General features: G+C 34.5%; 5 protein-coding genes across 5 annotated transcripts; 4 read left to right on the top strand and 1 right to left on the bottom strand.

The window, feature by feature from the left end:
- Positions 1-3,758: 3,758 nt before the first annotated feature.
- LOC143341351 (uncharacterized) lies at positions 3,759-4,663 on the top strand. The gene is made up of 3 exons (XM_076764237.1): positions 3,759-4,034; positions 4,100-4,220; positions 4,371-4,663. Exons 1-3 carry the CDS (start codon positions 3,759-3,761, stop codon positions 4,661-4,663), a joined length of 690 nt encoding a protein of 229 aa, XP_076620352.1.
- Positions 4,664-5,422: 759 nt separating this feature from the next.
- LOC143341350 (uncharacterized) lies at positions 5,423-7,992 on the top strand. The gene is made up of 4 exons (XM_076764236.1): positions 5,423-5,626; positions 6,144-6,149; positions 6,576-6,893; positions 7,591-7,992. The coding sequence occupies exons 1-4, from the start codon at positions 5,423-5,425 to the stop codon at positions 7,990-7,992; spliced, it is 930 nt and encodes a 309-aa protein (XP_076620351.1).
- A 2,859-nt stretch (positions 7,993-10,851) lies between these two features.
- LOC143341222 (uncharacterized) lies at positions 10,852-12,712 on the top strand. The gene is made up of 4 exons (XM_076763953.1): positions 10,852-11,099; positions 11,498-11,655; positions 11,717-11,893; positions 12,555-12,712. The coding sequence occupies exons 1-4, from the start codon at positions 10,915-10,917 to the stop codon at positions 12,710-12,712; spliced, it is 678 nt and encodes a 225-aa protein (XP_076620068.1). The 5' UTR covers positions 10,852-10,914.
- A 357-nt stretch (positions 12,713-13,069) lies between these two features.
- On the top strand, positions 13,070-20,887 carry LOC143341467 (uncharacterized). Its single transcript, XM_076764501.1, has 5 exons — positions 13,070-13,146; positions 13,485-13,648; positions 15,440-15,595; positions 19,236-19,409; positions 19,509-20,887. The coding sequence occupies exons 1-5, from the start codon at positions 13,070-13,072 to the stop codon at positions 19,658-19,660; spliced, it is 723 nt and encodes a 240-aa protein (XP_076620616.1). The 3' UTR covers positions 19,661-20,887.
- On the bottom strand, positions 19,734-22,719 carry Pex11ab (peroxisomal biogenesis factor 11ab). The gene is made up of 3 exons (XM_076764497.1): positions 22,257-22,719; positions 21,603-21,718; positions 19,734-21,529 (listed from the first exon to the last, which is right to left on the bottom strand). The coding sequence occupies exons 1-3, from the start codon at positions 22,310-22,312 to the stop codon at positions 21,003-21,005; spliced, it is 699 nt and encodes a 232-aa protein (XP_076620612.1). The 5' UTR covers positions 22,313-22,719; the 3' UTR covers positions 19,734-21,002.
- Between the last annotated feature and the right edge of the window lie 41 nt (positions 22,720-22,760).

Raw genomic sequence — 22,760 nt, 5'->3', positions numbered from 1 at the left:
AAAAACGAGAACCTCGGCGAGTCGGTAACGCCACGTTTCTCTGCAACTTCGTGTCCACGTGCGCTTTTGGTCAGATCGTTGCTGCCTCGTCTTTATCCGGTGGCAATAATTCTTTCCCTCCAGAAATTTACGATGCGCCTCTTGTCAACGATTTTTATCGACTCCGTTCCTGACAGCGTCACCTCCACCCTCATTTTTTGTTTTTCTTTTCCCCCGTTTCGAATTCGTCTTTTGAACTCGCGCTGGAAAAGCTTGATGGAGAACCGCCGAGATACGGTTCGGCTGTAAATTATCGTCGCCCCGTCCCTGGCTGCCTCGCGGATTTGATCATTCTTCCATTCTTAGAAAAACTCGGCGACCAGAATTTCATTCTAGGAAGGCCTTTCTTTCGGAACACACTGGGTGAAACGTTTTCGAACGAGCTCGCGTATTTCGGGATCGTAACGTGTAACGAATTACGAAGCAAACGGTACTTCATCTGCTTGTATCTTTGTTTTTAAATCTGGTATCTTTCTAAACTATGATACGGGCCGCAAGAAGAGTTTGAACATGTTTGGACGAACATTCGCGTGGTAAAACATGGAAAATGAGTCGATGAGCATTCAAGTGTTTTTAAATGTAAACATAATATTTCCATTTATACGAAAACCTGTTAAATCTTTTGGACGAATTCAACAGAACGCTCAAGTAATAAAGATGGCGGAGCGTTCGAGTAAGGAAAGTTTGAACGGAGAAGATTCTACAGTACTATTTTCGTCTCGATTCTACCGCGTGTAGAGCTTTCAAAGTTTTCGAAACCCCGTTGAATGCAAAATAATCTACCCATGTGATCCCCTAACTTAAGGGAGGGATTCTCGTGTAACAAGAACAAACGATATATACCAATTTTGTTTGAAAATCTATTATTAATTTTAAGTGACCTTGTACGAGGACATCACTAAATTATAGAAAACAATTTTTTCTATGTCGATTCTTTTTATTATTTATTAATTAATGTAGAATCTTGTTAACCCTCGTAACCTCTGTTTGCGTTTCGTATTACACGAGAACAAAAGAACGAATAGTTGAACAGTTCATAATTAATTTTTTTCCCTTGGATAAATTAACTTTTATATCGACGAAAGAATATTACAAAAATTAAAATTAAAATTTTTATTCGATGTATAAACATCGACTTGAAAAGAGTTTAGCCTGTAACTTTTATCTTTAAAATACTGTATTTTCTATTTAGGAGGAAAGCATAAAATTTTAGACTTGTTACACGAAAATGCCACCTTGTATCTCATAGTTGAAATAAGGTATCCTAAAGACAAAACCTTCGACAGGACGAGCTTCTCGACGAATCCAAAGGATTCCATGCTGGTACGCGGCTCGATTCGTCGCTGGGCATCGACGTTCCGTAGCAAAGGCCACCCACGAGTTCCGGGAGCTATTCGAAAATCGAGAAAACCGAGACAAGGTGACGAATAACTGGACGCTTCATAAGTATTCGCGTGACACTAAAACGCGAGGGGAAACGAGGAAGTGGCTGCGACGAAATCAGAATCGCGGGGTGGCATGTCGGAGTACCGTCTTCAGCATCGACCTCGAAGCGTATCTCATTGGCTGACCGTCGGTGGCGAGCACGAAGAGTTGGTGTTCGCTCGTCGACGAACGACGACGTCACGGTTCTATTCCTGGCTGCGTGGACGCAGCGATATCTTTAGAGCAACCATCGGTACAGTCCGTTTCCGAGCTTTCCTTCCTGCGGGACAGAAGGCTTGCCAGCGGGGGAACACGACAAAGATGATTCGTTTCGTCTCCAAATCCGACGTCCCGTAACGTCATCGTTTCCCGAAACTTTCCAACGTTCGCCTCCCTCGACAAAATTTTAATCGACTTTGACCTTGTTTCATAGACTTCTTAATCTCTGATCAAACCTGAAGACTCAATCCTTGAAAATTTTCCTTTTTCAAGAAATAAAACTAGCCCTGCTAAGTTAATTGAGTGTACCAACGTTTGATGATGTTCTAGAGTTGATGCAATGCCTCGTGTTGCTCTCATACACCAAGAAAGCTGAAGTTGCCTTTCCTATGTAGTCATCATTGAATTTTAACGTTCTATCATATCAAACCTGAAGACTCAATCCATGAAAACTTTCCTTTTTCAAGAAACAGAACTAGCCCTGCTAAGTTAATTGGATATATCAACATTTGTTGATGTTCTAGGGTTAATGTAATAACTTGTGTTGCTCTCATACACCAAGAAAGTTGAAGTTGCTTTCTCTAAATAGTTATAACTGAATTTTACATCAAATAATTCCTACTAGGAAGTTTAAAACCGGGGCTCTGGTCGTTTGTGCCTAGCGCAGAAGACACCACGGATTCCGGAAGCGGAGTGACCGAACTTTCGAACCGATGTATCTCGAAATAAAGCGAGCACGACTTTGGTGTACTGTCGATTGCAGTCGGTGGCCTGTGTCTAGTCTCCACATTGAACTATCTGTTTGTCTTGGAACGCTGCCAATCGACGATGAAAAAGTAGGGGTGAGAATAAGATTGATGCCGTGCAACCGACAGAAAAGAGAATCGTTCTTAACGCGAAAAATAATTGTGACTACGATCCAGCCTTTTGCAACGCGGGCGACCACTTACCGAAATATCTCGAAATTTCTCAACAAAATAAAAATAGTAAGAGAAAGAAACATCGCTAGCAGTTCCGACGGAAATCAGAAAGTCGTTACTGACGATATTTTTCTTTCTCATTTATATGATTGACTACGTCGGGCGGAAATATTGACCCGGAAAATAGATAATTTCTATTGAAAGTGGCGTCAGGCCAAACACAATACATAATCGCAAACGGACGGTGCCATCTTGCGCTAATACGTGGCATCTTTATCCGCGACTGCAAGTAAACGCGCGAACACTATCGGTCTACGACTATTTATTGGACGCGGTTTGTTTGCTCAGCCGACGTTGCAACTTAAAGTCATGCATGCTTAACCGTTGTCTTACAACTGTCACGCCGTTTGTTTGGACTGGCGAAATTACTGAACTTTCGAGTCGCTAACTGTTGCAATATAGGAACGCGAGGAGCCTGAATGTCGCCACGCTCTTAACCGTCGGAATCCCACCGCGTAACTGGCGAAATTCCGTCATGTCGTCACAACCTCCGACGAACAATAGTAAAATAACGTCGAAAATCATGAATGAAACGAAATAGAATTTGGTGAAAAGCACGATGTTCGTCATGGCGTAATCTTCAACCCAAGAAAAATTCAAGTACCAAAATTTGCAAAAATGAATAGCAGGTGAAGTATATTATTCTATGATTTATTAAACTATTTACCGTTTCAAAATATTTTCAATTTATTTCTTTAAGAAGAATTACTTTTTGTTATGTTTCTTATATCTGTATTTCGTGCGTATTCGAACTATAATTTATTTTTAAAAATCGGTTGATTTAATCAATTTCTTTGCTGCAATTTTGTTCTATTTTCTTAGTAAAGAGACACGAAAATGTTTGTTTTATAATTAAAAGAAAGTACCATTCTCTAACGTTTCCGTTCTACGATAGATTGTAAGACTTTCTACGTTTCTGACGCAATTGTTTGAAAAGTGTCGACTTCCTACGGTTGGATCGTAATAGATTTCCGTTCAAATGCGTTGTAGATTTCCGCATCAAAAAAAATGATAAATGGACCGTGTATCAGAGTAGCAAAATCAGCCCCGTGTCAATACGTTTCCACTGTACAAAAATAAAAAAGGAACGCCAGCATGGATCGGTTTATTTCAACATATCAAAAAGATTACACGTGGCCTTCCACAAGGATTCAACACGCGCCAACCACGCTACGCGACGGTGGTTCCTGTCGATGTAACACGCGTTCGCGCGAACTAAAAGTCATTGATCTGTGCGGAGATGATCAGGATTGGAGTCGTTTGGGTCCCATGGGACGGCTTCTAGACCCTAAACTGTATCCTGCGAAAACAGGCCCCCATCCGGAGACAGAGGCGACGAAATTCAACCAACCCAGCACGTATATGAAAAAAGTGAGTAGACTTCCATAACGGAAATAATTTTTGCGCGCAGTTAAGTGGAAACACGCTCGTTTCAGTTGGAAGAAAAATATCCTAATCTCTATGGAATTCTACAGAGCACGCCTATGGACGAGATCATTCAACGCGTGGATCAGGATCGATTCATGACAACCTACCAGATGGACTATTCCGACAAGGGTATCATTCATAAGCCTTCGCGAAATTGTTAAATTAATATTAAAATACAATTATAAGCATTTTTTTACTACGAAGACAACATCAATAACGTACATTATTTTTTTAAAAATGTGTTAGATCTTGAAAATGTTAAATGCGAATTGTTTACAGCAATTATGGGCACGACGGACGAAGAAAAGGATCCATGCGTTTCTATGAAACACCGAATACGAATAGATTGTCGTCCGTCTACTCGGTCTCGACTTTCTAAACGCGATAATGGTCTAAGAGGCAGAACGAAAACGTCGAGGAAAAAAGTGGAGGATGACAGTCACGAAACACGAATACCACCTTGGCGATCAGAGTACCAAGACAGCATTAGCAGATTGGGACACGCCATTTTAAGAGGAAGAATTCATCACAAGAAAGCCAACGCTCCGACTTGGTCGATGGCGATCTTATAAAACAAATTTTAATATTCCCCCGCTGACGAAGTTGTATTAAATAAAGACCACAAATAGGAATTTCTTGGAAAATTTAACAAAATAATATCTAGAACTGTTCGAACACTCTTCTGCATTATTTTATTCTCATCGAATAAACGAATTTCACACCGGAGATAGGCAAAATTTTATGTAAATATAAATAATAGTCCTAGATATTTCGTATTTTGGTAATAATTGTCTAATAAAATTTCCAATGACCTACGTTTATATAATGTTTCTTTGTCATTTAGAACCACATATCTTTAATAGGGAAAGATTTCTTTAAGTCTCTTCGCAAGAATACCACGAACTGTCCAGAATTAGTGCTTCGAAGTATCTTTCTCGACTAATTTTAATTTCAATTGATGTCAGGTTTTCTATGAAAAACGATCGTTTTTCGGAACGAGTTTCGTCGATGAAAATCCGTTTCACCCTAGGCGTCGAAAACCTTGAAGTTGCTCAAGAATCTCAGTCGCCACGCCAGCGGATACGAGAGACGAGCAAACTATGTGAAAAATAGTGAAACATATATTACAACAAATTCTGCGTAGTAATGTACAATACGCCATACGCGCCTGTCAGCGGCGTATTTTAAGGAATAATTTAAAATGGCAGCCTTACCGCCGAGTCGCGTTCGTGGCAAATTATCCAACGAGTAATTGTCTCCCTTAACCTGTAGCGTTTTTACTTTCGAAATTATATTAATCCGGTCTGGGTTCAAGGAGGCCACCGATAGAAATGGACAATCGTCGGAAAAAGTACACGGCCACTGTGCCAGGAAACAATTGGTCCAGAGAAATGCATCCTAACGGCGTACGATACACGGATTCGAACACTTATCAACAGGATTGCACCAGCGAACACGACGTTAAATTTCTAGGAGAGAGAACTTCCGAGGAAACTGTCGCCGAGGTGGAGGAAACGGGCATTAATAAGAATAACGTATGATCTACAACATTTATTTTCACGTCGCGTTTGTAAGCTAAATCGTGACGTAACCCGAATCGTAGAAATTGAATACACAGTAAGACTGCGCTCAACGCTTAGATAAATTTAAAGAAGCGCCTACATCGGTACGATGTTGACCTGCTTGTAACTGTCTAAAGTAGAACATGCGTCGAAACCCAATTATTAGATTCGCGAAACTCGAGAGCTCTTTTTTTCGAAGAACCATCCATTTTATCAAGAACTATTATGTTGGTCGATAGATTATATCGGATTTTTAAAGTAGACGTTTTTTGTCTTTTTTTTCTATAGAAAGCACCGTTTTATTTCCCATTCTCGATTATTGTTTCTTGTATCAAACTATTTGGAAAAATACTAAATATGAACAAAAATTGTTTGACTACCTTAAACACATAAGTACACATACGATAAAACTTAGTAGAAGGAAAACGAAATTTATAACGCACCGACACCGACGATTCATAGACGTTTGAACAAAAATGGCGGTTCGAAGCTCCAAGTATCGGTTCCACGTCAGCTTTTGAAACAAAACCCCCTTGATTTCGTACGCAATTCTTAGTGAAATATAAAAAAGAATCACCACAACGATGTTCCACGGCAGGTTTACACCCTCGTAAAGTTTTTTTTTATGCTTTTGGTGGGATTTCGAACGAAAAACTCGAATCTTTTTACATTTTCGACTATATTTTTAGACAAGGAATCAATCGTTTCTCGGTTATATCACGAATTACGATTTCACTTTTTTATACTGCTAGCCCAACCGTTAACTGCTGTATACTATTTACTCCAAATTTATGTGAGAAAAAAAGCAACTAAGAATTTTACTGTATCGTTTCTAGTTTTTTCCCATTGAAACAATTTTACTTTGTCGAACTAAGAGACTCGATATGTTTACTGCCACGTCGATTTAAACTTTGTTTTCTAGTTGCACGGTTATCCAGACGAGCCGCTATACGTTCCACCGCGTCATAGCAACAACGCTACTCTGCGTGGAAAACATTCGCGTTTCAATGAGTGCACGGAATCGAACGTTCCTGATGCAATGATAACGATGCAGAAGTTGCAAAAATTGAGAGAACTGCAAATGAAACGAGACATAAACGAGAGATACTATTCACACGAGATCAAACGACTGATCGGTGAATATTATTTCGGCCCAAAGATGGCGTCGCCGACATTGAGGGCTCACGGAAAATTACAAAGCGCCAGCTTTCAACCCCACACCGAAGATCGACCGAGAAATGTATTATATAAAGTATTTTAAAATAGAAACACACTTTTTTCTAACGAATAAGCCATCTTTTAAAGCGTGAAACAGATATGTGCAAAAGTATTGTTGTTGGATAAAAATTATTTAGAGTAACAAATAAATTCAATTTATTGAATCTCGGGACTCCCTTAAGTGCGACAATCGTGTCAACAATGTAAATATTTACATCTATCGATACTTTTGTTTCAATAAAAATTATTTACTGTTTTTTTAAACAAGATTTAATTAAATATCGTTTTTCGTTTCAAGATCATTTTAAGGTCAACGTGAATAGTTGAATTTATTTGTTCAAAGCAAACAATCTTCTTCATCAACTCTTTTTCGTATATCAAATTCTTACATTAAAGGAAATATTCTATTTATTATTTCTAAAATTTCTCTTTTTAAATTCGTTGAGAAAAGTCTGACGTTTTTCGTACTTTGCACACGAAACCCAGTAATTATTTGAGCCAGTGTATCCTACTCTATCGTTCGTCCATAAAATTTGAAACCGACTGCTAAGTATGACGAGCGAAACATTGTCGAACGAGAAGCTCGGTTGAAAAGCTTGAAATTTTATTTTCGACGCGAACGAAATTGTTTCTACATAGGCAGTTTATCGGGTTAAATGCAGTAGAATGTTGATCTGGCTATGTTCCAATCCAGCAAATAATCGATAAACACTTTTCAGAGCTTGGAACCATGTGGTACAATGACGACGATCACAAGACTGAATTGTGGGTGTATTCAAGAAACAACGAGGCCAATTTTTACGACGGCCAAGGGTCGCGTTCAAAAGAGAGTCTGCAGTCAGGTCGAGGACGAGGAACAAATTTTGAAATTGATCTCGTCGAATCTCCAGGAACATTTGATATCGCCGTTGGAGCAACGCAAGAACAAGCAAAAGGGGAAATCGAAGAAACAACACTATATGGACGCGCGGACGTACGCGAAAAATCCACCGGCCGGCGATCAAAGCTTCGAAATAGAAGAGAAACGAATCGACGCGGAGGAATCGGAAATTCCAAATCGCGTGTCGAGAAGCCTGTCGCCTCGTGAAAAATTCAGCAACACCTCGACGACCTCCAACTGAGAAAACAATTTGTATTTCCATTCAATATTATTGTACGCCTGCTGTCGATAGTAATAAATTGTCTTTGTGCCCCCCTTTTAATTGAGATCATCGAGGTTGCATTTTTCAAAAACGCGAGATCAAACCCTGTTCCGGAGTGGGTCAAATGGGCCATCAAATTTAGAATAAAAAACAGATAGCTAAGAATTTTCAACAAATTTGCAATTTTAAGCGGGTATTGCTGTCTAGACTGCTATTTTTTCAGCCATTTATATGATTTTTTTTATGGTAGGTAGGCTATTTTGTATTTATCTTATAAGTATGTACAGTATTTTTTTTCACAGAAAAATATTAAAAATTCTGCGAGTTATAACTTCTTGCTTAAATGCATTTTTTAAAGCTTCCATGATATTTCAAGATTTAGCAGATTAATCTCGAATTTGGAGAAAATATTCAGCAGACACGCCCTTATATTTGGAACTAGAGATTTAAAAAAATATTGAGTTTTGCTATCTTTTTTAATATGCTAAAAACAAAAAAAATCAGCCTTCTCTTCTCAGTGAAGAAAAAATGTTTTCGATTGTTCTTACAGCCCTCTTCAGTTTGAGAAAACCATTATCATTGGAACACAAATAACAGAATTTTAAATGAAATAACATTATTCCTATTAGATTAATTATATATTTTTTTAAACTGACAGAGGCTAAAAGTATTGTCAAAAACGATACTAAAATATATTTAAATCATTTATACGCGTGAACAGTATGAACTGTGAATGTTCAGACACTTAAATTGTTATGTTCTCAGTTAATGATTTGATAACACAAATAGCAAATCCTGTCTTAGACGCGATGCTATTAATTTTTCGACTAACTTGTTCAAACCAATTAAGTACTAATAAGCTACCCAGTAATTGGAAATCAACAATTTTGTAAGAAACTATGTGTCGCTACCAATACTAGCAAAACTACCTATTAAAATATCACAAATTACGCAAAGACGAGTTTTTTTTTAATTACTGAGCGTTTCTGAAAAGCCTTACGCGAAATTATCCAACGAACACCGATAAAGTATGCAAACTTCAAGTCGAACATTTTGATGTAACGCGAGTGTTCGTGCTACGTAAACGAATTTGGACGAATCTCTGACTAAATTACTGTGGTGCTGAAAATGTCGCTATAAGCTGGAAAATACTCCTCTGCGAATCGAAAGATGAACGATTCAAGACTGACGACCGATTCTATCGTCGCGTATACCGGTATCACGTTTCTGAACGCCATACTGTGCTACGTGCTTTATAAAATTATCGTTATCGCGATCATGCTGGTCAAAGAAACACTACTCTGGTTTTTTCTCAAGGTAACGAAACTCGACTGGGTCTCGAGCACCGGCGAATCGGTTCAGTCCTCCTTGCCATGTAACGTTTAGTCGCTGTTTTTTTGCAACAAAATTCTCGGTAAGTCGTGTTCGCTCAACATTCTCCAATAAATTACGTGTTAACCCTATAACCAGCGAACCCTGGGTCCATTTTGACCCACAATTTTAAGTACTACTACGTAAATTTGTGAGATTAACGACAATAATAAATCAGGGGTTGGGAAATAGTTATGATATCTGTAATGAATTATGCAAGTAAAAATTAATTGAAAAGTTTTGTGTGAAAATTAAATCGAAATCCTTATATTGGAATGCGAAATAATAAAATTCAAATTCTTCTGAAAATTATATATAATATTAAATTATGACTCTCGATATCAACTCTATTTTGTTCTATGCGCATTTATAAATTATGTACTATACAGGGCGTTCGACCACCCCTGTGAAAAATTTTAATGGGAGATTCTAAAGGCCAGAATAAGACGAAGATTCAGAATACCAATTTGGTGACTGAGACTCGTTAAAAAGTTATTAAAAAATTTCAAATCATTTTGAAAAAATTATTTTCGGTTGCAGCGATCAATTACAATCATTTTTGGTCAATAGACGCACCCTCAAAATCCTAACCATTTTCGAGAAAAAAATTCCTTACCGAAAATCTAATGTGAGGCCAGAAATACTTCCCTGAAATTTCATGCGAATCTTTAAAATGTCAAAATTTCTGAACGGATTGGACGTTTTTAATGTTTAAAAAAGCAATCAACGCGTATTTTAGTGAAGAATATGTAGAAATTCTGAAAATATTGGGGAAGTTGTTCCTTGACTCCGTAAAATGCGAAAAACCTCATAAAAGTGGTCCAATTTTCAAATAGCCATAACTCCTACAATAGTGAATATATTTCAATGAAACTTTTTTTTGAAGTAGAGCTCATGGGTGCCTACAAAAAAGTATTAGGCAACTTTTCTATAGGGCGTCAAACAAAATTACTAAAAATCAAAAACGAATTTTCAAGAAAAATCGACAGGGGGTAGGTGCCTAAATTTTTCGACGGAAAAAAAAAATTTCAAATCGTCTTAAAAAAATTATTTTTGGTTGCAGCAATCAATTACAATCATTTTTGGTCAATACATATACCCTCGAAATCCTAACCATTTTCGAGAAAAAAATTCGCCTTTGTTCTTAGATTGTCGTTCTACGGAACTTTAAACATTAATAACTTTTTAACGAAGCTTCAATCAACAAATTAGTGTTCTTGATTTTCGTCTTATTTTGGCCTCTAGAATCTCTCATTAAAATTTTTCCCAGAAGTGACCGAACATTCTGTATATTCTTTATCTATAAGTATTTATCTGTAAGTACTGTTCTCTACCTCAAATGTAAAAGTATCGTTATGTTTTCTTTTGTACACTAATAGGTTTTTACTCGTATGATAAATGAATTAATAAAGATGTTTCGATATTGCAAAGACACGAGCCTGCCAATTAAATAATTAAATACTTTCTCCGACAAAGGTGCATGTAAATTTTGGTGTTCGACTCTAACCGTAATCAAATTATTGGTGCACGATGACTACCGCGTTGCAAAATTTCGTCACGATCACTAGCGAAGAATACAAATGGCCGTATCCGGTGCCTCTCGTCTCAAAACCGGTACAACCGCCAATGAGTACCGGTATTCGGTTGTACACCCAGAGAATCGCCCCTGACGACTGCCCATGCGACGTTCATGGCCATGATAGCAACAAAAATAGGTACGCAACGCGTTAAATCTGTATTACTGACATACAGGATAGTGCAAAGAAAAGGGTGGCAAATTTTCAGACTGTACAAAATACTTTTCAAACTAAACAAAGAATCGTACCGAATATATTTCTAGGAACCAATTAAATCTAAATTATGAAATGGTCCTCTATGTCTATGACCTATCATCGATTCAGAGCTAAATAAAATAGAAAATATTCTATGTTCTGTTTATCCTACCAGTGTTGAAAAATATTTCAACAATAAGTTCCACCCATTATTACAGTTATACGTGAAAACTGATAGAACATAGAGGATTACAGCGACGTGTACCGATTCAATATCAATGTCTACAAAAAGAAATGTTTAGAGTCGGAATGGAAACGAAATGTTTAAAAAATATTTGCAGATACAAGTACCTAGCCGAGAAGGAGCAACAAATTTACAGTCAATTGGTAAAGGTTAATCGAGAAATGACCAATCTGGCGTCAGCTATGATAGACAACAATTGTGCGCCTATAGACGAGACAATGATGACCGTTTATAAGACAGATTATTCGAAAAGAGGTAGAAAATGGTATCGATAAAACGAGAATGTGCCTGGAACAACTTGTTTAAATGAATTCAGGTTTACCGATCAGCGAGTACAGACAGTTAAAGGCTGCGGTTGATTCGCCATATTGTTCGCCACTCAAAGCGGAAGTTACGGAATTAAAAGATGGGTACAGGGATCCCACTAGATTCCGATATTCGGCCATCGAGAGGCCACACATTCAACCAGCTAAATCCATCAATCTGTACGAAGGTAAATATTCTTCGTCTCTCGTTATAAATTTCAAATTAAATTTCTAATTCATCTGTGATTCACAAATATTTTTTGAATGCAGAGTCAATAAGAAATATTATTTAAAATAACTCATTATACATACATATATAGGTTGTACCAGAAAACTTTTTACATGAATTTTGTTGTACTTGAAGGGACTCATCGGATGAATGCATTTTAATTTTGTTATATCTAATATTTTCTGAGATATCAACAAAGTGACCTTAAGTTTTTCCAAAATCAATACATCTTTATTTAAATGCTACGTTGTAACCCAAAACACGACAATTCAACGAGCTACGTATATACATGTATGTGTATAAAATTACCATTATAGCAATCAATGTGTTTAAAATACACATTTAATTATTTTGAAAAATTTTAATTTTATATAGCTATTATTTTACACATACATATTCGGATTTAACTTCGAATCGAGGTTTACTGTATTTGTGTAATAATGATGCAAGGACAAAAAACACAATATTTTTAGAAAAAAAAAAAACTGCACCGTAGATAAATATTTATTGACTCTGTTTTCAATATACACCACTAAGAACCGAATGTCTAAGCGTTCTTGTTGCTACTAAAGTTGTGGATTTAAAAACGTGGTTTCAATAACGTAGAAATACGTATTTAGTTCCAGGAACTTTCTCTTTGTGGGAGGAACCTTTTACCGGTCGATCGGAATACATGGACACTATCAGTAAGATGGGTTTAAGTAACATGAAAAATCGACAACAGTATCTGGAACCGTTGCCTTCGTCAAGAAGAAGATTCGGCGACTGTAAATTGTGAATTCGAATTCGGTGTAAAATATCGCGCTCGTTGAGTGTGGTATCAATTTTTAAAAAGCGATCTATCGTTGTAAAACATATTCGATCGAAATAAAAATAATTACACGACGAATACTGGAAAGTTTTATCGCTTAAAAAAAGTAAATTGCCTTAGTTGCCGCTGCATAGAAACGTTATAACGAGAACAATGTACCATGTTTAAAAAAAAAAGACGTACATGTATCGTTAATGACATATACGCCATCTTTTATTTATTATTTTTATAACCAATTAAATTAAAACCATCAAAATTGCGCGTGCGAATCACGATATTTTATTTTTTATATTTTTCTTCAACGATGGTAATAAATACTGAAAAATGACGAATTCTTGCCGATTGTTCGGCACAGAATACAGCCGTAATTATATTAAAAGAAAATTAACGCCAGTAGAAAGGTAAATTAAGTAATAGATAATATTAACCCTGCGATAAAACAGCTACACATAATTTCGTTAAAAGTCAGCACCAAATAATTGGAAAGATTAGTTTTATTACTATGAAATTATTAACAACTTAGTATTGAATAAATCACACAGTTTTCTACTTGACGATCTATTGACAATAAATGCATATATAAACGCATTTTATAATAAATGTAAATGGGGGATGTAGTCCTCATCATAGTATTCCAGGGATGAAATATAAAATAATTTCCAAAAATACACTACGATTAACGAAATTAAATCTGAATTATGGCCTGTGCAAGGTAATGTTAAAGCCACGCTTCTTTTAGTTTTGTTCCAAGAGATTATTTCGCTGAGCGCATAGAAGAAGGAGAAATTGATCCTCGCGTGGCATCGATACCAACTAAACTCGACGAGGCCGCGGAACAATTAGTTTACAAACACGTTCTTGACTACCAGCGATCTGTTTATCAAGTCAGCTACAAGAATCACTGTGAGTCGCACTCAGAAATCATGTTTTCTAATACATATCTGAACGTATTTTGACATCAGCTACAGGATGAAACAAAAAAGATATGCATTTATACAGGGTGTCTGACTACCCCTGGGAAAAATTTTAATGAGAGATTCTAGAGGCCAAAATAAGACAAAAATCAAAAATAGCAATTTATTGGTTGAGGCTTCGTTAAAAAGTTATTAACGTTTAAAGTTCCAATTGTAGAACGACGATCTACGAACAGCTGCTAGTGATTCTCATTCACAAAACTGTAAGACTGTCGATACGTCAGTAAGTAGAGTTTGTCATACTGAATGAGAACCACTATCACGCGCACGCAGCTCTATGCAGGTTGCCTATTTGCAGGCGCAACTATAAACGTTAATAACTTTTTAACGAAGCCTCAATCAACAAATTGATATTCTTGACTTTCGCCTTATTTTGGCCTCTAGAATCTCCCATTCAAATTTTTCCCACGGGTGGCCGAACACCCTGTATATTAAGCGATTATCATTTGCACGCTCAGTCGTGAAAGTTTTTTTAATTGTTTTGATCCTCTTACGATTAACGATACGTTCATCGCTACTATTCTTTCCGACTTTCCCTTTATCTAATTTATCAACTTTTATAAATTATATGAACACCGCATTATTTGTAATTTAAGGCGTGCATTTAACTTCAAAAGATTGCTTTCAAAATGTTAGTTATTCGGCGGAGAAAATACAATTTAAAACGATGTTCTTCGAGTCTATGATAAATCGAAGAACGGAAATTCTTCTATTCCAGAATATAACAATGACCAAATAAAGTAAACATTTCACTTCTAGTACATTTTTAATATTTTTAATATTTCAAGCGACTCTTAAAACGTATTTACTCCCTCCTAATTAACATTCAAAATCTTTTCATGGCAATCCTGTTTAAAAACGGATTCAAGCAGTTTTAAGTGGTTTGATAATTTAATGGATTGGTCTTTAAGGTAACAAGACTTTGTTACCTTCGTCGTGTTGGCACCGAGTGCTCCCAAATCGGCACAGATGAACCTGGCATCTCCATCGCCAGTTACATTGAGCATACCGAGGTTGTTTGGTAAGGGGTACAATCGGACTCCTGGTTCCCAAAGCGCCTCCAACCATCGGCTCGTACCAAGACCGACAATATTATGCTCGGCTCTAAAACATCATGTCAAACGATAACGAACTTTTAAATTTCTTTTTTATAATTTTTCTTTAAACGAGATGTACTACGAAATTGATTATTTGACGGTCTGTATTCCGACATACTGATTAGTATAGTAACGATATTAGATTGTAAATTAAATATCAGCACTATACAGGGTGTTCGGCCACCCTTGGGAAAAATTTTAAGGGGAGATTCTGGAGACTAAAATAAGACAAAAATCAAGAATAGCAATTTGTTGGTTGAAGCTTCGTTAAAAAGTTATTAACGTTTAAAGTTCCAATTTTAGAACGACAATCTGTGAACAGCTGCTAGTGGTTCTCACTTAGAAAACTGTAAGGCTGTCGATATGACGTTAAGTAAAGTTCCTCATGCTGAGTGAGAACCACTAATATAGGCGAAACTTTAAACGTTAATAACTTTTTAACGAAGCCCCAATCAACAAATTGATCGACCCAGAAGTGGCCAAACACCCTGTATGAAAAAAAAATTTTATTTGCATATAAAATCTTTCTTGCGCTACCATGATTGGAGAAGATGTTTAGGTGGTTTGGTTTAAGTGGAACTCCCTATTACTATACAATGTTAACTGTTTTCTTCAAAATATAGGGGCTCCACTCGGTAAAAAGCAAACAGAAAAGGACAAGTCAGAAGCGGAAACTACAGGAAAAGACTTCGAAAGTGAATTACTAACGTACATTCAAGACCTATATCACGATCCTCACGAAGAAAAAATTCTCGCTCCTCTCGTAACGACAAAACGAAGTAAGCCTTAGCTTGAAGTAATGTCAACTTATGTAAAATCGGTAGTATCATAATACCAAATAATGAGTATTGAAAATATTATGCAGAAAAATATTGGAAAACCATTAACATTACGGTATAATTTTAGTAGTAATAAATTATAACACTGAGAAGTACAAGTATGTGATACCATGATTCCAAACATATCTACTATTGTACTAGACCACAGATGATGGCATTCATTTTTATGTGACAGATTTTTGGAAGTTGGTGACATTATGATACTATAGTCAGGACTAAAATTATTAGTAAATTAAAGTGCTAAGAAATTAGCGATATCATGAAACCAAATAACCAAACACCATAATACATATACAGAGTGTTCGGCTACCCCTGAGAAAAATTTTAATGGGAGACTGTAGAAGTCAAAATAAAACGAAAATCAAGAATACCAATTTCTTGGTTGAGGCTTCATTGAAAACTTATTAAAAAATTAAATTAAAAAATTTCGAATCATTCTGAAAAAATTATTTTTACTTGCGAGGGTCAATTACAATCATTTTTTGTGAATAGACATACCCCCGAAATCCTACCCACTTTCTAAAAAAAAATTCGAGGTGTGAAATTTTTCGACAAAATTAAAAAATTTCAAATCGTTCTGAAAAAATTATTTACGGTTGTGGGAGTCAATTACAATCATTTTTGATCAATAGACATACCCTCGAAATCCTAACCATTTTCGAGAAAAAAATTCCTTACCGAAAATATAATTTCTGACCAGAAATGTGTACCTGAATTTTCATGCGAATCTTTAAAACGTCATAACTTCTGAACGGATTGGACGATTTTAATGTTTAAAAAAGCAAACTACGCGTATTTTGATGGAAAATATGTACGAATCGCAAAAATATTCGAAAAGTTGGTCCTTGACCCCGCAAAATGAGAAAAACCTCATAAAAATAGTCCAATTAACAAAGAGCCATAACTCCTCCAATTGTGAATACATTTCAATGAAACTTTTTTCTGAAGTAGAGCTCATGGGTACCTACAAAAAAGTATTAGACAACTTTTCTGTAGAGCGTCAAACAATATTACTAAAAATGAGAAAGGAATTTTTAAGAAAAATCGACAGGGGGTAGGTGCCTAAATTTTTTGACGAAAAAAACAATTTTTAATTAATTCTGAAAAAATTATTTTCGGTTATGGGGGTCAATTACAATCATTTTTGATCAATAGACATACCCCCGAAATCCTGCGCATTTTTGAGAAAAAAATTCAATACGAACGGAACTTTAAACGTTAATAACTTTTTAACGAAGTATTAACTCCATCAACAAATTAGTATTCTTGATTTTCGTCTTATTTTGATCTCTAGAATCTCCCATTAAAATTTTTCCCAGGGTTGACCGAACACCCTGTATAATTAAAAGTGCAGAGGATCATTTTCGAAAGCGTTCGTGAAAATTTAAAAATTGAAGATTTCAAAGATGGAAAATCTAACCTAACCCTAGAAATTATAAGTAAAAGTGGAAGTACTAAAATTATTGAAGAAACATTTATCTATGAATCAAGAAATCGCTTGAAACGATTCAAATTCAGATAACGAAATTTTTTTTATTCAACAAGTAGAAAGAGGTGGCGTGAAATTTTAAATTTCATATTATCTATTTTCCTCGATATCCTGTACTTTATCTGAAATATATTTTTGTACCTTTCGTATTTTCAAAGATATTTTATTGCGGGATGATTCAAATGGTACACCCTATGTACAACGTTTTTCTACTATGCATATATGAATCTGCGCCCAAAGGAACATGAATACGTATTGCTCTAATTCACCAAATAACCTAATTAATTCGTTATGTCTCATATCATTCTGATTATAAAAACAAAATAATATTTATTTTGATATTTTACTAATGTAAACATTATTGTATGAAACGTATTCAGTATTTGGATACATAAGACCGAAACTATTGCACGGAAGTCTTTCGATGTACCAAGATACTTTCGGCCGTACAGGAGCAACAGTAATGTTACAAGAACGCGACAAAAAACTGACAACAACTTCCGAAGAAACAGAAACAGCGGAAACAAAGGTTAAGAAAAACGATCCGTGTGCTGTCCAAAATGATAATTGAATAATTTAAATACATTATCGTTTATGCATAATTCAGTAATATTTAATTTACATTAACGATACGCATTGTTTTCGTTATACCTTACATTTTATTATACGCCATTATACCTTGAATTAAAATAAAAATTCTTTTCGTAATAGGTTGCGACAAAAAAGAATTTACAACGCGCAAAAGATACTGTTGTACTTTCGCACGAATTTTTTAAACAACATAACGCGTAGCAATTAAAACCACTACCCGTGGTATCGTTATCGCCCGCGCGATTCTACGTATTAAACGCACATTACATAAACGCCTTAGAAACATAAAAACGTAAGTCTTACGTTATCCCAACTCGATTTCACTCCGGTAGTCAGAAACTTGAAACAAAATCCGTTTGAAAGAAAGCGAACGTGGCATAGAGACACAGAATAAACTATGCTGGCGTAAACATAGCGATGACAACATTATTCACAATAATATATTTAAAACAAATAAACAGTAATATAAGTATTCTTGTCACTGCATCGCAGAAAATTGGAAAAAACTTCGTCGTTGTTTCGACAGATGGCGCGTCGATATTGCGAAGAATTGCAATAATTGAACAATTTTTAATTTTATTGCACAAGTTTTATCCAGCGACGAATACATACAGTAGATTAATAAATATGTATGTAATCTTACGGTTTACAAGACGATAACGCTTTATCATTATGAGTTTATATTAATTTAATTGAAAAACGTAAAACCCAATTTTACTTATAGTTACAAGAAAAATCTGTTCGTAATTATCGACTGCATATTTTGTACATTTTGTAACATCACGTGTGATTGTTTTATGTATTTCAGATAACTTCGAATTCTCGCAAACAGTTATTTTAATCATCATCGTTGTCTTCCGCGACGTAATTTTTAATATGCCACCATTCCGTTCAGAAACGGATTTCCTTGTGACACGGTTCAACCGGCTTATTAACTTTATAATAAAGACGAACATTCGAAAATGTCGCGGAACATTGTAACACATTTGATATTAAGTGGGATTGGTGTGATTGTGGGTGTATCAGCGTGTATCGTCTTTTTTGTCATATACAAAAATCATGACGTTGGATTTTGGTCGATCTTATCAGGTTAGCATTCCTTATTGAACAGTAAATATTTTGTTTTACCGATTACAGTAATGTAACAATTGCTGAAAGTACGAACATCGTAACGTTACCTGTAAGTCATCTGATTCTCTTACCATATGTAAGATAACTATTTGAATATACAAATAATTTTGTATTTATTATACTATTATAGATATCTTTGTATGGGACAAAAATCACAATTCTTTTCGATATTTGTAAAAATACTAATTGTTTTTTTTTTACTCTTGAACATATGTTAAACAATATAATAATTTAAAAAAAATTGTATATACTTCTATTGTTATTGTTAAATATGACTTGCATTTTCATAATAATAAAAACATAATAATTAGAATATTGTGAATCTAGCAAGAGTTTCAAGTGTAAAATATTTCATTACACGTGGCACAGGTATTTTAGCTGCAGTTTGTTTTCACTTACACTGGGTCAAAAGAAATGAAAGTTTAGAAAGATGGCACACTAAAGTTACACTGAAAAATCTAAATATTGTTGGCTTTATAAGTGCCGTTGCTGGTATCACTGCGCTAATTTGGTACCTCTTTCTCACATTTTACTACAAGATTCGTAAGTATATCAGTTTACCATTTTTAATTCAAAATATCTTATTTGTTACATATCGTATAAAAAATTAAAAAAAATATCAGCATATTTTCAATGTTTCAGCCCTTGAACCAGTTTCTGGTAGCACAGCCATATCGGCTATTTGGTCTATGATTTGTGCCAAATGGGGCATTTTCTTAATGTACTATTCTCATAAATATGAATTGTTAATCGGAGAAGGATCTGCGCCCATACTAACGGAAAGCAGCGCTTAAAATTTTTCGCATTATTAGACGTAACAAATTTTTATACATATTTTGATATTTAATATTGCAAAGTAAAATTAAATTTTATTAATAACTAAATATATTTTTATAAAAATATACAACTTGTAGCTAAATATATACAGGGTGAGGCACGAACTAGTCCCCACGATTTTTCAGTCCCTTTCGATAGTCAATGACCTGCTACGCTATGACCTTCAGATCACATTGAAAGAAAAATTGCCATAAATCGATTGCCACAATATTTGAAATTATTCGGCGATACCTAACACTGAGGCCTCGCATTTGGGCTAAACAAATGAACGTAAACATTACGAATACTTTATTAATAGCATAACATTTATTAAACTTCCGGATTTAACACACAAAAGAAATAAAAGAAAAGTTTATACTAAACTAAACTGAAAACACGCATGTTGAAAAGGTACATGTAATTAATAATTAAGTTAAAGGTTCGAACTGCATTCCACCTTCTGCAACACGAAGTTCTATTCTTTGTAATAAAGTCTTATGTGTAGCTTCAATTAGAGAACCTCTTTGTACATTTCTACATATTTTGTAGAAATTTTCCTTTTATTTTGTGTTAAGTTCTGAAGTTGAATAAATAACCATTCGTAATGTTTACGTTCATTTGTTTAGTTCAAATGCGAGGCCTTAGTGTTATTGTCGAATAATTTCAGATATTGTGGCAATCGATTCACGGCAATTTTTCTGTCAATGTCATCTGAAGGCAATAGTGTAGCAGGTCATTAAATTCGTCTCGACGTCGTCTACAATACTATGAAGTTAGAAATACCTAATTCCATTTAAAAATATAACAGTGACCTTAATTTTTTATTGAAAATCAATTTGTTTTTGAATTTAAGTAACTACAATTTCTAGTCGGTTAAATACCGATTAACTTCGATAGGAAACATTTTTTTCAGATCATCGAAAGGAGCTGAAAAATCGTGGGGACTAGTTCGTGCTTCACTCTGTATAAACATATCCTAGCAGTTTTCATCCTAATTCTAAGAGATTGAAAAAAACTATTATGAAAATAAACAATACAACTAGAATAAAATAACTATCTGCTCTTATGTATTAAATACTTTATGCTATGTTTAGAAAAGTAAAGTTTTCTTTTTTTAATTTTCTAAAGATAAATTACAATGTAATTACTTAAATACCATAATACTATCATTATATTATGTGTTAAAAAATACATAATATATATGTCATAAATGCATAAAACACCATAAGACCCATATAAAAATACTTATAATACATTATTTTACTATTAATTAAAAGGTTCTGTGTATATTATACATTATATACATTATATACAGAGGTTTTAAGGTGGTGTTAATTTATATAATGGATGAATCAATGTATAAAGACCTACAATTGAAGAAACAACACCAAATATACCTATGGTTCCAGGAGAAAATTTTGTGAAACCTAATGCAGTCAATGGAATAAATAAATCACATCCATTTTTAATTGTATCCATTACAACTTCTTTGTGGTTTCGCAAATGAAACAGCATTTCATATCGTTCCCACGTATTAGACGAAAACTTTGGCATTTTCAATAATATATCTTTCCCTTCGCGTTCCAAAATTTTAATAATTTCAATAACATCTCTCGTAAGATTCATAATAATATTCATTAACCAATATTTATTAGCTATTTTGCTCCACTTTTCAATGTTAACCCGCAACAATCCTACACGACCGATCCAAATTATATGATCTGCTAGTAAAAATAGAGCATTAGCAATTCTTGATAATGTCAAAGTAACCCTTATGCCTACATCAGGATAGTTCATCAGTTTTAAAGCAGAATATAAACTGTCCAAACACCTTCCAAGACGTAATACTAGAATAAAATGAAAATTTAGTTAACAACAGTGGTAATTGTTCTAAAATTTGAAATATTATTGAGAAAGTACATTTTCTAAAGGAACTAAAAGTATATTCCAAACTTCGCAGAATTTCTGCGGAATGTTGTGTGATACGAGTATTCTGAGCATAATACCAATATGCTCTACTCCCATACTGCAGCAATCTGTAAATTATTAATAAACAATTAGACTTGTGTACCTATAGTACAGAGCCATTATTCAATCAATTATTTTAAAAATTAATAGTATTTAATTACTATCAATTTTTAAACAAAAATTTTCTGCTTATCTATTTCTATTTAAAATTACTTTTTGGCTATTAATACAAAAATGTATCTGTGCACTAACAAAAGATTAACAGAAAACTTAATTTTCATTTACACTATTTCAATAAAATTCGTTTAAAAAGTGTAAGATAGTTTTTAATATTCTATGAATTATAAAATATTATTTTTTAAATGTAATACTGTCAGTCCCTGGGAACTGACATCGCCTAAACAAAAAGTTTAGTGTCAATTCCCAGGGGCTGACATAGCATTTAATGTATTAAAATATAATGTTCATTGGCTACTACATAAAATAATGAAGATCATGTTATCAAACTTGTAAAACTTTAACTTAACATTAGCCAAAATTAATTAAGAAAAAACTAAATATTTAATATATACAAAAATTTTTAAAAAGTAAATAAAAATCACATACCTGATAATTTTGTCCCTGCCTACTGTCTGTTCATTTAACTTTACCATTATATCCATTGTACTTCTATGTAATATGTTATTTTGTAATAACAGAGTAATTCTTATTAATTAGAAATTAAAAATAGTTCGATGTGAAGTTTGTTTTAATTGACGTAAAGTTTGTTTATAACCGTCATCAATGTGTAATTAACTTAAATAATATTTAAACAAAAATGTAACGTAATCCGATTGTATTAACACACAAAAAAAGTCTTTCCACTTATGACTGTCGGAAAATTTGTATACGTGACTATTCATAGCTTAATCAAAAGCTTCTAGTCATTCCGCGTAATTTATCTTGAACGACGAAACTGGTTTGGTCAAGGTGCACGTATGATAACGCTAGATTCTAGCGGCTAGAATAATGTCCATTTGTGCTACCAGCGCCACCATGTTTCAATTGATGAACCCGCGGTTTTTGAACATTATACACATATAACAAAAACAACTTTGAGCAATCAAAATG

The sequence above is a fragment of the Colletes latitarsis genome, chromosome 4 (assembly GCF_051014445.1).
Source record: "Colletes latitarsis isolate SP2378_abdomen chromosome 4, iyColLati1, whole genome shotgun sequence".
NCBI classification, from domain to species: domain Eukaryota; kingdom Metazoa; phylum Arthropoda; class Insecta; order Hymenoptera; family Colletidae; genus Colletes; species Colletes latitarsis.
Note: the sequence above shows the minus strand (reverse complement) of the source record. Positions and strands in the feature narration are given on the sequence as shown.

Bases quoted from the DNA above. Each gene is read 5' to 3' on its own strand.
- LOC143341351 (XM_076764237.1), top strand. From the start codon at position 3,759: ATGGATCGGTTTATTTCAACATATCAAAAAGATTACACGTGGCCTTCC. The intron at 4,035-4,099 runs GTGAGTAGACTT...CGCTCGTTTCAG, and splicing joins CCAGCACGTATATGAAAAAA to TTGGAAGAAAAATATCCTAA. The intron at 4,221-4,370 runs GTATCATTCATA...AATTGTTTACAG, and splicing joins GATGGACTATTCCGACAAGG to CAATTATGGGCACGACGGAC.
- LOC143341350 (XM_076764236.1), top strand. From the start codon at position 5,423: ATGGACAATCGTCGGAAAAAGTACACGGCCACTGTGCCAGGAAACAAT. The intron at 6,894-7,590 runs GTATTATATAAA...AACACTTTTCAG, and splicing joins CCGAAGATCGACCGAGAAAT to AGCTTGGAACCATGTGGTAC.
- LOC143341222 (XM_076763953.1), top strand. From the start codon at position 10,915: ATGACTACCGCGTTGCAAAATTTCGTCACGATCACTAGCGAAGAATAC. The intron at 11,100-11,497 runs GTACGCAACGCG...AAATATTTGCAG, and splicing joins CATGATAGCAACAAAAATAG to ATACAAGTACCTAGCCGAGA. The intron at 11,656-11,716 runs GTAGAAAATGGT...AAATGAATTCAG, and splicing joins GACAGATTATTCGAAAAGAG to GTTTACCGATCAGCGAGTAC.
- LOC143341467 (XM_076764501.1), top strand. From the start codon at position 13,070: ATGACGAATTCTTGCCGATTGTTCGGCACAGAATACAGCCGTAATTAT. The intron at 15,596-19,235 runs GTAAGCCTTAGC...CACGTGGCACAG, and splicing joins TCTCGTAACGACAAAACGAA to GTATTTTAGCTGCAGTTTGT. The intron at 19,410-19,508 runs GTAAGTATATCA...TCAATGTTTCAG, and splicing joins CACATTTTACTACAAGATTC to CCCTTGAACCAGTTTCTGGT.
- Pex11ab (XM_076764497.1), bottom strand. From the start codon at position 22,312: ATGGATATAATGGTAAAGTTAAATGAACAGACAGTAGGCAGGGACAAA. The intron at 21,719-22,256 runs GTATGTGATTTT...AATAATTTACAG, and splicing joins GGCAGGGACAAAATTATCAG to ATTGCTGCAGTATGGGAGTA. The intron at 21,530-21,602 runs GTACTTTCTCAA...ATTTTATTCTAG, and splicing joins TTTTAGTTCCTTTAGAAAAT to TATTACGTCTTGGAAGGTGT.